Source organism: Aythya marila, assembly GCF_965140915.1.
Source record: "Aythya marila genome assembly, chromosome: 13".
Classification (NCBI taxonomy): Eukaryota; Metazoa; Chordata; class Aves; order Anseriformes; family Anatidae; genus Aythya; species Aythya marila.
This window is the reverse complement of record NC_139054.1, coordinates 15,784,530-15,800,821: the sequence shown is the minus strand read 5'-3', so window position 1 is coordinate 15,800,821 and position 16,292 is coordinate 15,784,530. Positions and strand designations below refer to the sequence as shown.

The 16,292-nt window shown below is 39.9% G+C and overlaps 1 protein-coding gene across 5 annotated transcripts in view; it reads left to right on the top strand.

The window, feature by feature from the left end:
* The first annotated feature begins 561 nt into the window (after positions 1-561).
* LOC309882953 (uncharacterized protein C8orf48) overlaps positions 562-16,292 on the top strand; it is a 37,691-nt gene continuing 21,960 nt past the window's right edge. For 3 of the 5 annotated variants that reach the window (XM_082770497.1, XM_082770495.1, XM_082770499.1), the window contains exons 1-7: positions 562-658; positions 1,006-1,215; positions 2,737-2,995; positions 5,190-5,315; positions 11,482-11,750; positions 13,655-13,807; positions 15,178-15,268. In XM_082770497.1, the coding sequence (XP_082626623.1) occupies positions 2,746-2,995; positions 5,190-5,315; positions 11,482-11,750; positions 13,655-13,807; positions 15,178-15,268 (889 nt within the window). In that variant the 5' untranslated portion in view covers positions 562-658; positions 1,006-1,215; positions 2,737-2,745. The remainder of the gene's footprint in view (positions 659-1,005; positions 1,216-2,736; positions 2,996-5,189; positions 5,316-11,481; positions 11,751-13,654; positions 13,808-15,177; positions 15,269-16,292) is intronic. The other 2 variants (XM_082770498.1, XM_082770496.1) reach the window with 2 other exon arrangements.

Sequence of the window (16,292 nt, the reverse complement as noted above, 5' to 3'; positions counted from 1 at the left end):
CATCAATGCAATCATTTACCCTTCTGCAAGCGTGCATTCCCCTCCTCACCCTGCCCAAACTGTTTCTTTATAAGAGCAACACACAGCCATCTCTCTTTCAAGAGAAAGACTGCTTGAGCTGCAAAAACCATGTGCTGCTCTTGATGAAACACGAGAGAAGGCAAGATCTGAAAATCAAGCGAAGACCTTGGGCAGGCCACCCGAAATCCAGCGTGAGGTGCTTACTGTGGTAAAACACCTCAGCGAATCCTATGTGATAGAGAAAACACTACGCATCCTGCAAGTGAAGTGTATGTATTTATTGATCAATGACTTCCCTAGAAGAAAATACAGGGCTATCAGCTACCTTCCAACCGCAATATTAAAGCAGGATCCAGCAGGCAGAGCACACCAGCTAACTTCACATCACGACGCACTCCCAGAGCGCCCTGCCTCTGCCTGCTGTTCCCTCGGCCTGGCTGCCTCAGCAGCAACGCCGGCCTCTCCCCCGCCAGATCCCGCTGTCGCGACACCATATCGCAGGCAGAGCACGACAGAAACGGCGGCTGGGTGGGCGGGCCCTCCCCCGGAGCCCCGGCTCCCTCCCCGCTGGGGGCCGGGCCCGCGGCCTCGGCCGGCTGGGAGCAGCGCGGAGCGGGCGGCTGGGGGCCAGCCGCGGGTAAGGAGCTGGGCCCCGGCTCGCTGCGAGGGGGTTTGGCCGTGAAAGGCTGGAGGAAGTGGTTTTGTCCTGGAAAGGAAGGATCGTAAAAAAGATATTCTGTCCGTAACTTGAAGGAAAGGAAGGATCGTAAAAACATACTCGATGTGTGACGTGAGGGAGGCGCCACGCCTGCTGCCGTGGGGTGTTGGGGAGAAGAGGGACGCAGAGGGGCTGCTGGGTTGTGAGTTAGAAGGGGGCTGTTAGTTGTTACTTGGCGATAACTTCACATTTCTTACGGTAATGTTGTCCCTTGGTAATTTCACGTTTCGGGTGGTAACATTGTTTTTCCCATTTCTGCCCCCTAGGAGGAGATGGAGCTTCTCTCCCTCAGGCTCTCTCCAGACACGCTGCCCTTTTCCTTCCTTTTCCTCACCTGAAGCCCCCCCCTGCCGGGCTGTGGCCGGGGGCTGCTGGAGGAGCAGCTCTCAGAGCCCTCACTGCACCCTGTGAGGTACCGACTGGGCCTCGTGAGGAGTACAAGCTGCAGGACGCTGGGTGCCGCTTGGAAGCAGTCTGTAAATGTGTTTTATTTATTATTTACAAGTATATTTACACACTCTAAGTTATCTTTTGTGCTCATTTTGGAGCAAATACCTCATTTTCGCTGTGAAAATGAGCTATCACACATATCTGAAATATTGCTCCCTCGTTACCTGAGTGTCCTCGCCCCACTCCACCTCTCTCCCCCTGCTGCTTGTGCAGCCTCAGCTCCTCAGGCCAGCTGCGGGCTGCAGCACTAATTGCCTCTGTTTGCATTTCCTACTGGTTTTCTCCAGGAGATCTGATCTTATTAACCAGTCTCCAGCCTGTTCAGGGTTGGTACGGTGAATAAAAAATTGTTTAGTTCTGATGTAACCTGTAAATATTAATAAGCACTATTTTTGACTTTTGGGCACATGTTAAAACAAAAAATTAAACTTACAGGCCTAGAAATTTGGCGCTACAGATTGCTTTTGGAGCCTAGTCTTGGGAAGGAAGGCCTGAATTTGTGTTAGGGGCTCAGGGTTCTTAGTGCACAGATGGACCTCAGCAGTAACATGGCACGTACAATAGGCAGCATAGTGTGTTTAGTACAGAAATGGCTAAAGTCAGCACCTTTAAAACAAAGTTATCAAAAAACTGTTAACAAACACCAAAGCAGAGTGGTATAGGTGAACTTCTAGCATGAGAGAAAGTGTTTTTGTTTACTTATTTGGTTCCCTTTTTTCTGATGGAGGAACCACAGTTATCAGTGCTGCAGGTATCTTTCCAAAGGGATATCACCTGCACATTTATCCTTCTTATCTTATTAGAGTAGAGGAAAAAAAAAAAAAAAGGGCAACATTGTTTAGGACAAAGTTGTTTACCTCCTTAGATTCAAAGGAAGAAGGGAAAGTACATCATTCTAACTTAAAAAAAAAAAAAAAAAAAAAAAAGGGGGGGGGGGAGCAAAGAAAAATCACACACACAAAGCTTTAAAGTATATCCGCATTACATTATAGGTACCTATCCAAGGCCTGTTTTATTCCTGGAATTTGGTTCTGGCGAGTTTTATTATTTTTTTCATGCTGAGAGCATGACCATCATTTTGAGAGCATCATCTGGCTGATACTTGTCGTGTTTCCTTCTAATTTTCTGGACAAAATCTAAGCAGAACAAGGAGGCTTTCCTTTTCTGAGATGTGAGAGGTTTAAGGCAAAAGAAATAATTTCATTTTAAAGCACCTTTTGTTTTCATAAATGACTTTGTCCAAGTATTACCTGTAATTCACAACGAAGTTGAAAGGAGTGCTGATCAAAATTCATTGTAAATGCTCAGTGGTAATTGTTATTGTAGACTTACCCAGCAGATCTTAATGATGCATCGCTTTAATCAGCAGTAGTGCTTTGGCGGGTGTTGCCTTGATGTAGCACATTAAGTAGTTACTTCAGCCACCTAAACTGGGTTTGAGCTGAGCTGTGATATTCCTCTGTATGCCTGCTATAGCTGTAAGTAATGCAGTCATTTATCCTGTATAACTGAAACTGTTAATGGTTTTCTTTTGTTTTAATTTGTAGTGCTGCACCATGGCTACTACCTCAGCAGATAGTTCTGGTAGCTATGAAAAGGGGCAGGTGGAGTTGAGCCAGAGTTCCAGGAGCTCTGTTTTTGACTACTCAGAAGATACCTTTGAGTCCTTCAGCGAGGAGGAAGCAGCCTGCTGCCAGCATGAGAGCAAACCACCTGAACTGTGTTGTTCTGGAGAGGATGTAGAGTCTTCTGCCGTGTCGGATGGGTTGGAAAGCATGTCATGTCTGGCAGGCCAAAATCACACAGGTATGCAGAGCTTACCATGCTTGAGACCTGTCTTGCACAGCTTTAGATCTGTGCAGTGGAGATTTGACTTTGCATGCAATTTTTTAAGTTTTTATTTTTGCCATGTGCCCACTGTACAAAGCAACAGAACCTCAGTATGCTCAGATCTGTGTCTTGGTTTCTCAGGATTCACTGATGACTACATGTAGGGGGGTTATGAATTGGCCATGAAAACCCTTCCGTAGTAATCTTGTGATGCTTAAATTCTATTGGTGTGTTCCAAATTTCTGCAAGATACTATGACTTTATAACCACGTATGAGAAGCATCTGGACTGTGTAGTAATTCTTCCAAGGGTGTACGTAAGAGGGCTGGATAGCACCTTAAAGCTGCATCGGAGTGATAAAGAAGCAGACAGCAGGAAATAAGCTAACTGTCTCAATGTCTTTCTTGTTTGTTAGTTCTTTTTTCCCTTGTGTCTGTGGGGTTCTGTCATTCTTCTTCCTTTTCTTCAAATCTGGTCTGAGAAATATTGTGAGTACTTGAAGACATGATTTTTAAAAATCTGTTCTTAGTTTGGGAGCTTGTCAGTATGTATAAACAGTATAATTTTTAAAACTAAGGCACTTAATATGTTTTTTAAAAACAGTGTGGACTTGAGATATATAATGTCTGTTAGCTGGCATTGCTGTAATCTGATTCTTTGTCCAATTTGATCAGCTGCTGTATACCAATGTATAATTAACTTTGTCTATACTTAAAAATGACAACCTGTTTGTTCTTACTGTAGACAAGCCCAGTAGAGATGTTCTTTCTGTTCCTCACCCAGCCAGCACCTTACTGCTTTACTGCCTTATTTATTTATTTATTTTTAATCCCTCCTCACCTCTGCAATAATAACCAGCACAATTTTTTTAGGAGTCCTTTTAAAATAACATTGAGGCATGAAATCTCAACAAAGCAGGCCAAAACTTGTTGTCAAATATAGATACGTGTATGTAACCCCTATTTGTCACAGCACAGAGTATAGCCTTAGAGATCAGTGCTTCAAAAATCTGAATAAAGAGATTATCATCGCCTTGATGTCTTATTCATGCTACATTTATGTAATTGAGCAGTGTCTAATGGATTAGATTTAACAGTTTGGCTCAGAATTTATAGTTTTTACAAAGACTAGGTATTAATAAACCTTTTTTTTTTTTTCTTGATATATAGCAACTTTTAGAAATTATTCCATGTCTTACCATTAAGATCTATTTTGTTGGTATCCAGAAGCATGTGCTAGGAGGAAACCTTGTGTGTATAGAGGTGCTTTTAATAAGTGTTAACACTTATTATCTTTATAAGGTTAATATTTCATAAAATTATGGAGTCTTCTGAATGCTGCTAGTTAAGTGAGGAAACCAGGGAATAATTCACAGGAAATATTTTGGGAAGTTGATATCTCTCTGCAGTATATATCTTACAGAGAGCAGCATATATAAATAATAAGAACTACAGAAGACTTGTCATGCTGGTATCTCCATAGGGACACATTATTTCATTCTGTAAGCCCTCTCAATTTTGCTATTAGTATCCTGAAAACAGAGTAGAGAAGTCAGGTGCTTGCTCGATGTGCTCAGTATTTTGAACTGGAACCATGTATCTTCCTGTCAGTGGCACTGGCTTGTCAGACCTCTTAAGTCTCTTCTTCACCCAGCTCTTCGCTTTCACATCTTTGCTGGATCCTTAGTTACTGCAGAACTGGAATTGTACTGGAACAAGTTGAAGAACAGGGAATTTATATAGATTTTCATTCTCGTCCTGCCTTCCCTCCCCATTATTTTTTTCACTTGGATCAGTACCTTGATAGAGTTCACCAAAGCTCCCGTGAGTACTTGTATTGCCATGAGAGAAGAGCCTGCGTAGGGCTGAAAGTAAGCGATGGGGGGAGTTGATTGAGGTTGTTAGCATTGCAGACAAAACAGAATGTGTGAGTCTCTTTTTCTCAGCTCATCCTCTAGTCTTTCAGTGGAGCGACAGAAGCTTGCTCTGTATTTCAGCCTGAAACTCTGATGTCATCTGTAAAGGCCCCGATGGTTTGGGGCTTCTTTTCCCTCACCAGGGGAAACTCAATCAAATTCAAGTGTGATTGCCTCCTGATTAGTTTTTTCTCATTCCTGATTTCTTTACAATGTATGTCCAAAGCTACCTTTTTTTTTTTTTTTCCATTGTAGATGAGCAGTCTGAAGTAGTTGGTTCTGTGGCTGTGGAAAGATATTTCATGAGAAAATGGATGGATGTTCTAAAAAATAAGGAAGCTGTCATTAAGCAAGGCAACTCTGTCCTCAAAACTCATTCTGGTGAGTTCACTAACTTTAGTAGAATTTATAATTCTTATTGTTTTGACAAAGTGGATGTGAATTTTTAACGACTAAAATTTTATGTATAAGCTATTAAGTTAAGCCAGGTAATTAACCTGACTTAATTAGCCATGTAATTAAGTATGAAGATTCTCTTTTATGCCTTCTTGGAAAAACAGTTTGTCAACTGTAACACATGGCTTTGCTGCTCCTGACACAGAGACATTATATTAGTGATGCATTACCACAAGGTTTGGATAAATCTACATAAAAATGTTTTTACATCTTAAATTTAACTGAAAACCTCAAATTTTACTGGTCTATTTATTTTTTCTCACTTTTCTCTATAGCTGTACAGGTACGAGGGTTGTGTTTTTTCCTCCAAAATCAACCTGCTTTCAGAATGTGTGAAATGTTTCCCCCCTGTTGATCATTTCTGTTAATTACTGAATTATGTTTGCCATGTTCTAGTTCCTTTCCCAAGCTGCAGGAGGCAGCAGGGCACCAACTTTGACAAGAACAATGGAACAGCTTTAACCAACACAATGATGTAGTGCATGGAGGAGGAGAGGGGTTGGGAGGGAAGAAGGATGCTATTCGCGTGCACTGATTATACAAGGAGCTGTGAGAGCAGATGGTGGGATGGAAGTCCTGCTCAAGTCTTTCTGAAAAGTGGGTCAGAGATACTATTTTTAATTAAAAAAGAGCAAGAAAGCTGTAGTTGAGGAAGATTCCTCTTCTGATTCAATTATTTTTTTGCTCATGTTCCTTCATGTGTATGAAAAATGAAGAAATTCAGAAGTTTTATAGAGCCCTTCTAAGACTAATTAATCAAGTAGGTCCTATTGCCCAGGTGCTTTGTGGCATTGCACTCACATCCAAACATCCTGAAACTCCATGTACTGCAGGAGAACATGACCTGAGATTATTTTTAGGCTCTTCTTAATTGCATAGCTCATTCACAACAGTGGTGAGTCAGTGTTATGAGTTCCTGACTCATCTTCAGCATTTATCTTCCTGTTACTGGGTTTCTAAGACTTCACGTAGTCAAGTGAAGAGGCAGCTAAAGTAGATTATCTCATCTGTAGTAGTGAGGCTTCTTCTGACCAGCTCCTCTGCAGTTGTCTTCCTAAAATACATCTGAATCTTGTGACCGTTTGATATGCAGAGAAACTGAAGAGGACCTGATGAATTTGGATTCATTTAATGAATACAAAAGAGCAGTGTAGAGTTAAGGAGGTTTTCCTTCTTTGTAGGGTTTTCTTTGAGAGTTGGTTGGGCAGACTTCCTCCTGAAATTTGTATTTCTGTACTGCCGTACAAACAAACATTCTGCTTTTGGTTTATGGAATTTGGATGGGAAGAGTCAGACTGGTCACTGAGTCTTGAAAAGCCAGTTCTGTTTCCTTAGCTTATGGTGATGTATGAAATGATGCAATATTTTCTACCTGTCCTGTCTCTTGTCATCGTAGCAGCAAAGCACTTTTCAGGCACATCCATTGTTACTGTGCTTCCAACCACTATCAATAAGAAGCTTCTTGCTTAAGCTGCTTTCATGCAAACATAGAACACAGTCTAGTGATGGACATCCCCAAATTCATCAGCATCAGTTGTACTTAGTTTTGAGTGTATTACTCACTTTTTTTTCTTACAGCAGGCTATTGACATACATCCAACAAAAGCACAGCAATTTTCATATGCTGACATCCATAAATGTCTTCTCTTTGACTTAATAGTTCATCGCTCGGTGGACACTGAGCCCATTATTATTTTATCAGCTTGGAAACTTTTTAAACACAATAGAAGATGAGCTCACCTAGAGCAAGGCTGCTGCACAGTTGGTCCCTTCTGTAAGTTTAGCAAAATGAATGGTGCGTGCATGTTACTTTTGAATTCATCTGCAGCTAATAAAGTAAGAGGGTTTTTACATATCTTACTACTGATACTGTTAAATAAGGAAAAATAAATCCAGATTTGCCCATAGGAATGCCCTGGAAAATGATTCTTGTTTTTCATAGTTTTATTTATGGTCTGAAAGAAGAAAAGCCGAGATGTTGACCTCAGGAAAAGTGAGAAATTTTTATCATAATTGCTTCTTGGTCTCTTCCTTGGACCTCCACCTCACTTTTGTAGCAACTAGCTGTTGTTAGACAAATGCATCACAGAAAAAAGAAAACAAACCAAAAGACAACAGAAAACACAAACCAAACACACACACACACAACCCCACTATTCTTTAACTCCCTGTCAATTATTCCAAAGAGTGTTAGTCATTTTTAAAATGTACTACAGGAAGCCACAGTTGCTCAGCTCAGAGGTAGCTGAAAGTTCAAGTGGGCCTTTTCAGTTCTGAAAAACTTCAGCTCTGATTTTGCTGTATTCAGAATTAAACTCACCTTTGTTTGCAAGGTGTTTGTAAGGTGTGAACAAATTTCTTCATGTCTAAGCATTTAATTATTGGTTCAGCAAATAGTGATTTGCTAAAAGTATGTACTAAAAATAATAGTAGATGTCTATAAGAATTGAGATATCACTTAAACATTCTGTTTGCAGAAGGGAGCAGGTATCCGGTAGTCTGTGCTGGCTCTTTCTTATTCCTGAACTTGTCAGCACTTAAACTTACTGCTTGGTAAAATGTACAAGGTGTGGAATTCACGCAGGCTTAAACCCTGTGATTCCAGAGTTCTCTTTTAGTTTGTTTCCTGCCAGTCTACTAGAAAACTTTACTATTCCATAGTGAAACAGCATTGATATAGATGAGAAGTCTCAACCAGCAGCATCCACATGGAAACTCCTGCTAGTGAAGAGCACCTTGGTTATTAAAGTCTTTACAGAACTGAGAAAGAATGAGTTTCTTCTGGAAGACACAGATTCTGCCAGACCCTTACTGTTGTCTCTTCTAATCGTAGTTTATTGGAAACTGAGGTTATCCTGCACCACGCTGCACGAACTTTACTGGCTTTGAATGCATATTTCTATGAAATAGCCCAGAACTGATACAAGCAATCTGCACAACCCTTACAAAAGCTACGTTCGCTGATTGGGCCATCAGCGTGTTAACCTGAACTGCTGCGCTCAGTTGTACAATGCAATTTAGAGAATTATGAGAACGTTGTCTTGAGATGCGGAGTTAATCTTTCTGAAGAGTAGTTATCAGTTATTGCCTTTTATAATTCCCTCCTTCACTCATTTCACAATTTTTCTTCTTAAAATAGAAGATAGAGCCTAGTAATAGCAAAACGCCTGCCAAGTCTTTTCTATTTAATCAGTTAGACATCAATGGAAAAGGAAACCCAAGAAAGGAGTAGATTTTCTTTTCCTCCCCTCACTTGTATAGATTTAAAATCTTACAAATTAGGATGTAGTTGCATACAGAATCCAAAATCTATGTAGGTCATTTAGTTATCAGCCATGCAGCAAGATTTATAATGTAGATGTGGAGATTAGTTTATCTCCAACGGTGCACATTGACTACTTCTATAATAAAAGAAGCGTCTTTTTTTTTTTTTTTTTCAGTTTGTGCTTTATTTTCTAAACACTCTGTAGCCCTGTTGTTGTTGGATAAAGGGTTCTGATTTCATGTCTGTTCCAGTGTCTAGTTTTGTTCTTCTTGTCACCTGTCCCTGCCTTATTCTTCTCGAAAAAAGGTGTGGGAAAGCACGACTCAAGGCAACCAAGCATCAACGAGGCATGCTTCTGGAACAATAATTGGCACTGGCAGGGATTCTCTGTAGACAGACATGCAGTGACATTTAAATCTGCCACCACAAATGGAGATTGAGCATTTGAGCATGTAATGTGAATCCAAAGATGGAAAGAATAAGTAAAAGACAAAAAATGAAACTAACACCACCAAGGATCCTGTTGTATGCATCTCTTTACTTCCAGCTGAAGGACCAGCAAAACTTCTATACCTAGAAGAAAATCTGAAGTATAAATAATCATTGTGCAGTTAAATGACTTTTTTCTGAATTTAACTGTGCACTGACTTTTCTTGTCACTTTTAGTTCTTATTTAGTTAAATTATAGTCTAGATCCATGAACACCTTTACTCTTTCTGAGCTTATTTACTGTTAAACTTGAAGGTTAAAATTTTCTGTTTTTCTTTGCTAGCGTCTCTTCTAATGGCTGTGGGTGCGTATGTGCCAGTGGGTGGGTGTCTGGCAGCACACAATTCATGTGTGCATTATTAGAAACCAATTCTAAATTCAATTGTGCTTCTATATGTCAGAAGAAACTTCAGTGAATGAATTAGGCTGGCACTAAATTGTGACAAAACATTCAGCAGACCCCATGTATTTACTTGTGCATTTGAGTACTCAGGTTTGGGTGTTTAATTGCTTTGTTCTGATTCTTTTTTTTTTTTCTACAACAGTAGCTTTTTAATGCTTTTATTCAATCTATGTGCAGCATAGATGCATCTGCATCCATTTTATCAGTGCAATTAAACCCAATTCTGGCACATGATTTAAGCTGTTTTGCAGGGGCTGTGTATTACACTTGCAAGGAAAACGACCTGATGGAGCTTATCCATGCAAATGTTTGTGATCCTACCCAAGAAAAAAAAAGTTTAAATTGCATTTTCAAGTATTGATAATTCTTACTCATCTGCCTATAAAGTATCACCGCGTCTTTGTTTTTGGTGAATTTGATACAGCAGCTTGTAAGGAGGAATAAATTGCAGTACGATGATTGATTCTGAACTGTGGCAGTTGCACTTCAATCACCCATTTTCTTTGTCCGTAAGGCAAAGCTCACCGACTTCTACTTTGCTTAGTCTTAACTGTAGATCCACTTAATCTTTATAAGGATTGACTGCATTTCTGAAGACATGCCTGGTTTCCTTACAAAATTCCACAGCAGAGGCTTGCCTGCTTCAGATTAAATTAATCACGGCATATTTAGGAGATGGTTTACATTTATATCATTCAGCGTGTTAAAGATCAGCGTAGTGGTTATGTCGAGGTACCCCACAGGACCCGAATGACAATGCACAGGTTGTCACAGAAGCACCCTGAAATATGCAGTGCCTCTCTAGAAAAATAAAATTTCATTCAAGGGAAGCCATTGAAAATGAGTGAAGCAGGTAATAAGGAAAGGACAGTTTAAGTGATATAATCATGCTCTCCAACTGAGTACTTTGAGTGGAAAAAACCTCACCATACCATACCTGTGCAGTCATTATTGTCTGACATTTTTTTTTGGCAGTCAGAGTGGAGCCCTGAGAGGGGAGTACTGTGTTAGCATGAGCTATATGCAAAGATGTGTAAAGGGCTTCCAGTAATGCTTACTGGAATGTTTTGTCTCCTCCTCGCTTCTTGTTTAATTGTGCACATTTAAGCGTTTGGGCTTCAGTAGTTGCATTAAAGCAAAATTAGTATAATAAAGGTAGAGAGGTATTGTCTCCTGTTTAAATAGTTGAAAACAGTGGTATTTCATAAGACCATGCAGAACAGCACAACATTGTTATACAGTTAAGCTCATGCAATAATGAAATAGTAACACAAAAAACTGAGTTGTGTTAGCTGTCTGTATTGATTGGCTCTGTTTAAGTCAGTGGAAAATCTTCCTCTGAGCATTGACTAAACTTTTCAATCCATCCATACGTGCCCATCTGAAGTGTAGTCTGTTTGGTTTTATTATTAGGTGTCACTAGGAAGGAAGGAGGTGAAAGGGTGAAATAAATACCTGGTTTAAACAAGCTCATTTATTAATTCCTTAAATAATCATTGACACTTTAGAGGAAAATATTTTCTAGTATAATTACCCTTCCTCCAAAAAAACCCACCACCCTCCCCAAAAACACACCGAATAAAACAAAACCAACCTACAAATTTATAGGTGTTTTCCAGAGATACTACAAGAGCCACTGCCTCTGATTCAATACTCATAGGATTGGAGAAACAGATTTACAAATACATCTGTGTTGTATCATTAAGTTGTCTGATTCTTTAGGGTTTTTATCCCCTCTCTTCTTTGGGGACTATTCAAAGAGGTATTTGTTGTGCACGTTCCTGTAGTTGTTATCCATGCTCTGATTTAAATTGTGTATTTCTGTTATTACTGTCATTGCTTCTGGGCTTGACATTGGCTTTGTTTTTTATTAAATAGTTAATATGAGGCTGCACAGATAGAAGACCAGTAATTCTTCTCTTCCCCTGCTATAGTAATTGACACTTGCTTTGTTGATGTGTGGCTAACAGAAGTTACTGAGTTACCAGATGAAGAACTGGATGCTCTCCGGACCTTTTGCACTGATAAGATCAGAAGGATGCATCAGGGGCTGATCTCTAAGCAGGCAAATGGTGTCAGGTCAAGGAAGCTGCAGCATGGATTCACGTCAAAGAAATCAGAGACAAGTGACTTGAACTGCACGGTTCCTGGTCGGTTAATGAATAGAATCCGCCTGAAGAACATCAGGGAGACCATTAAACAGGTACTGTGTGGTGATTAAAATGGTAACGATTTCTGTTATTGAGCAAGGCTGGGATGGGCAGTAACTGCAGCCCACAGTAAGCCCCAGAACGAGGGGGCCTGCAGTCTGTCAAGAGTGTCAAGTCTGGTGTTTTGGCCAGCGATACTTGCATTCTTGCTTTGTGCTTGTAGAAGGATTTGAATATGTAGTTATAGCAGTCATCACCTACAGATGCCTTTACCCATAAATCTGGGCCTTGGCAAATGCCTTTGCTTTGTTTGGAATTGGTACAGAATGTCTGCATCTGGGAAAGCATTTCTGATAAAGCAAAAAAAACCACCTTTGAATAGTAATTACAGTCATTTATTTTACTTTCTCTCCATCATGTATGCTGGCTTTAATCTATGGCCATATAACATAGTGAAAGTGACTGTTAACATATTCCTCTGTTAAGCCTGTGCCAGGTGAGCAGGGAAAAATACTTTAAAGTCAGTCCTGGCATAATGATTCTTTCAGGCTTCCTGCCTATTTAATTTGTTTTGCAACTTCGGCAATCTACATTCTGTTATTTTATTAGCATAAACCAATCCACCATTCTGTAGAATTCTTACTGCCTCTTTATTTGTATTAGTGTGGTAATACCTTTTTTTAAGAAAAGTGACTTTGACTGCTACATCTATTCATTTTTGTGTTCACCACCACTTAATACTCCTATGCAGAGGAGAAGAAATGAAGGAGTAAGATGACAGAGGCTTGAGACATGGCTTTCTAGGATTGATTCCACTGCTCTTATTAGGTCTATATAACAAGATGGAATCTGTGTAAATTAAATCAGATTAAAATTATTGATAATTTGTAAATAAGCATACAGGGTTTTGTGTAATGTTATTAAGTATAGTCAAAGTGTCATGGTAGGTAAATGAGGAATTAATAAGTGTATTTTGTTTAACAAAGTCAGCTGCTTGTTGAACTTTGTATTCTGTCTTTGAGATGCATATAGATATTTGAACCAAATGCTTCAGAGTTCATTTTCCTCTTAAAATTTGTGAAGATATCATAACCTTCATGGTTTGTACCTAAGGCCTTACATAGATTGTCAGTGTAGGAACTTGATGACAGCCTCATTACAGACAGGCAGTTATATATGGTGGAATTATTGCTCATAAACAATTGCTGTTACAGAGTTGTGATGATCAAGTATTTGTACTCTCTTAGCTTGTTGGGAACGTGAAATAAAGCATCTTCGTTTCACTTAATCAAGCCTTCAGGAATGAGTGTATTAGCTGTCGTGGAAGGCTGGTTAGCACACACGGACTGGCATTCCAGAGCATCAACTGCTTACTAAGCAAGAGGAACTAACGACTGGTGGTGCTCCTGATGTATTTGATACTAGCAAAGCTTGTATAGATTTACACTGATAAAACCAATTTATACTGAGCATCCACCCACATCAAATGAGTTACTTTTCCCCCCCATTAAAACCATCTTCAATATTGGCTTTGGTTGCTTATGTGTTGGTAGCAATCAAGTACTTTTTTTTTTGACCATTAGTTACTGTAGAAGAAATTGGTAGTGTGCACACAGCTTCAAGTGTCAGGGAAAGCTTGCCTATTACAAGAAGCAGCAGTCTGTTACAGCTCAGTGCAATGGGTCTGAGATACAGATAAGTTCATTTCAATTAAAATCACCTATCAGTGCTGGAGGAGGCAATACATCGGAAAAAGCAAATATTTTTAGTGTGAAGACATTCAGACAGGCTCATTGAAGTGATACAGTGACAAAAATTATGAAATAATTTGCAGCTGCCTGCAAAAGCAAGCCTTTGTCTTTAGAAACTCTATCTGTATCTTTATTGATTATTTTTAATGGAGTGGTCATCTTGCTGGGACAGACATTGCTCATTACATCAAAGTCTCATCCTTCAGGTGACAGAAGCTCAAGTGCACCGATCTTCACAGTGCCCTGACTGTAAGAAGAAGAAGGCAGAGCTAGCCGAGATCACCTTTCTCAGACAAAAGAAGGCACTAGTGGAAAGAGCTTTACTCCAGGAAAAATTGGAAGAACAAATTTATTCCAGAGTAAGCAAATGTTATTTAAAAAAAAAGTGTTCTGATACATTTTATATTTACTGTATCTAAAGAATTTGTAAGCCAGATTTTCTCCTAATTTATGGTAATGCAATCAGATTGATCTGAATGCAGAACAATTCAAAATAGAATTTGGCTCCATGTCGTTATGGAGACATGGGACTAGCATGCTGATCAAGTAATTTGAGCTTGCCTGATTTATAGCAGCTGAAGGTCTTTTTCATGATGTCCTGAAACTGTTTTGGGTACATCTTGATTAGTTCTCCACAGTTTAATTTTGATGGGCTGTCCAAGACAAAATAGTAAATAACAAAACCATGCCACAGTAGGCGTGTCTGTACCAGTCTTCCTCCCAGTCCTCTGGCTTAAGAGTTGCAGAATAAGGTGATGCAACAAGTTGTGGAGGCTCAGGCTCAAGCTTACTGCTTGGAGACAATTTCTAAGGTTGTTTCTTAAGCACGACAGTGATGTGATCTTTGTCGCTTGAATGCGAGCAAGCTGCAAAGGTGGCTTCTGGTAGAAGATCTGATCATTTGTAAAGGCAGTATGTTGTTACTGGTTATGCAGTTGAATGCCAAAGTTTTCCTGTCACGGTACAAGTAGAGGATGCACAATACACTCACTTTGAATTCCTAAGACTTTATTGCTCTGAGGGGCAGTGACATCAGTTTTAGAGCTTTTGCTTTGTACGTATTTGTGCATGTGGGCTTTTTTTTCTAGTGGTGTGTGCTTTCTCCACCCCCCCCTCTAAATTGGTTTAAAATTTTGCCAGGCGCTTGTCACTTCTTCCCTGCTGAATAGGGCAGAGGAAAGTCAGGCCCAGTTAAACATTTGTGAGGAATTACAGAGGAGGAGAGAAAATGTGGCTTTGCAGCAAGTTTTCTGTTGGTTCTTCAGGAATAGTTTAGTAAGGCCTCATTTTTCTTTTTTCCTTTTTTTTTTTCTTTTTTTTTTTTTTTTTTTGATTCTCCTAGCTTCTCTGAAAAGGCCTTTTCCTTCCCCTCCCTGGGGAAGAAACCCTTGGTCAGTAGCCAGTGCAGTGTATGAGCTGCATGGCATTATTGAGCTCTCCGTCATCTCTCTTGGCAGCCATCCACAGAAGGCAGGGATGACATCTGGTCTCTAGTGACCAGCATAGCTTTCTGCTCGCCTGCTGTATGGGACAGATCACCGGCCACGCTGTTCAACAAAGTTTTTAAACAAGATGTTTTAAAAACCCAGCAAAATTATTCTGATGGGAACAGCCTACCTAGTTGCTCTTGAGGGACTGGATATAGCTGCTGGTGGCAGACCCGTGACACTGGCCGTGTCAAATGGCAGGAACCCAAATCCAAATAATTTTTGTTTCCTTTTTATTTCAGGATGCGCTTACGCTTATAGGAGAAACACTCAGAAGCTTTCCCAAACTTTCAGAGGATCCCAGGAACTTATGGCAAAGGCTGAAAGACAAAGGTCAGAAAACCTGAAGGCCTGAAAATAATAAACATAAGTCAAGGACATAAAGTGGTGGGAGAGTCTTCTGTGGGCAGATACGTGCTGATTGCCAGCTATTGTGGGTATAACTTGTTCTGTCAGTGATAAATGGAGTGACAGTTTAATATTCTTGCAGGTGGAACCAGATATGCCCAGTGTGCTGGAGTCTGGGTTAAGATTCAACTTTTTACTCAACCCCAGATACAAATGTTGCAATTCTTTGTAATCCAACTAAATATGTTTTTCAAATTATGAAAGCCTGCATTTTCTATTATTAGTCTGACAAGTAATTTACTGGGGGGGGGGCTGTGCTTGTGGGATTTCAGAGCAGCTTCCATCCGTAAGAAAAATAAATGATTCTGTTTTCTGGGGCAGGGAGCTGTAATTACTGTGTTTCAGCTCAATCTTTGCCCACTGTATCATGTCAAATTGAAAGTGAGAGTCCCAGGTGAAGGAGAAGAAGGTTGCAAAGTAACAGTAGAAAAAAGTAAAATGAAACAGGGTATTTATAGAACTGAAATAATGAGACTGTAACAGAAATTAATCTGCAATAGCGAGGATGCCAACAGGACATGAAAAGGTAATAAATTAATCTTAGAACCTGTCTGGGATAGCTGTCTACAAGGAGAAAAAACAATATAGATTAAAAATGGCATGAGGTGACAAGTAATATTTTTGGCAGATCTTTAATATAATTTGGTATTTGTTATTTTATGCTATTTTCAAAATGGCAAAGACTGTCTTTCAAATAGTATATCCAGATGAAAGTTTAAGTATTCAGTGCACATCCAAATAAAATGGCTTTATGCTGGGGAGCTCAATGGGCTAAGGAACAGAATCATTATCTGCATTGTAGCCTCAAAAGATACTTGCTGTGCTGTGGGCACAAATGCACCCCACCTTTCTGACCATTGCTGACAGCAAGAGCTCAGTGCCTTGTTCGTGCAGTGACCTTGTGGCCGCTGGACTTGCACGAGTCACAGGTAGTGGCTTTCATCAGTTT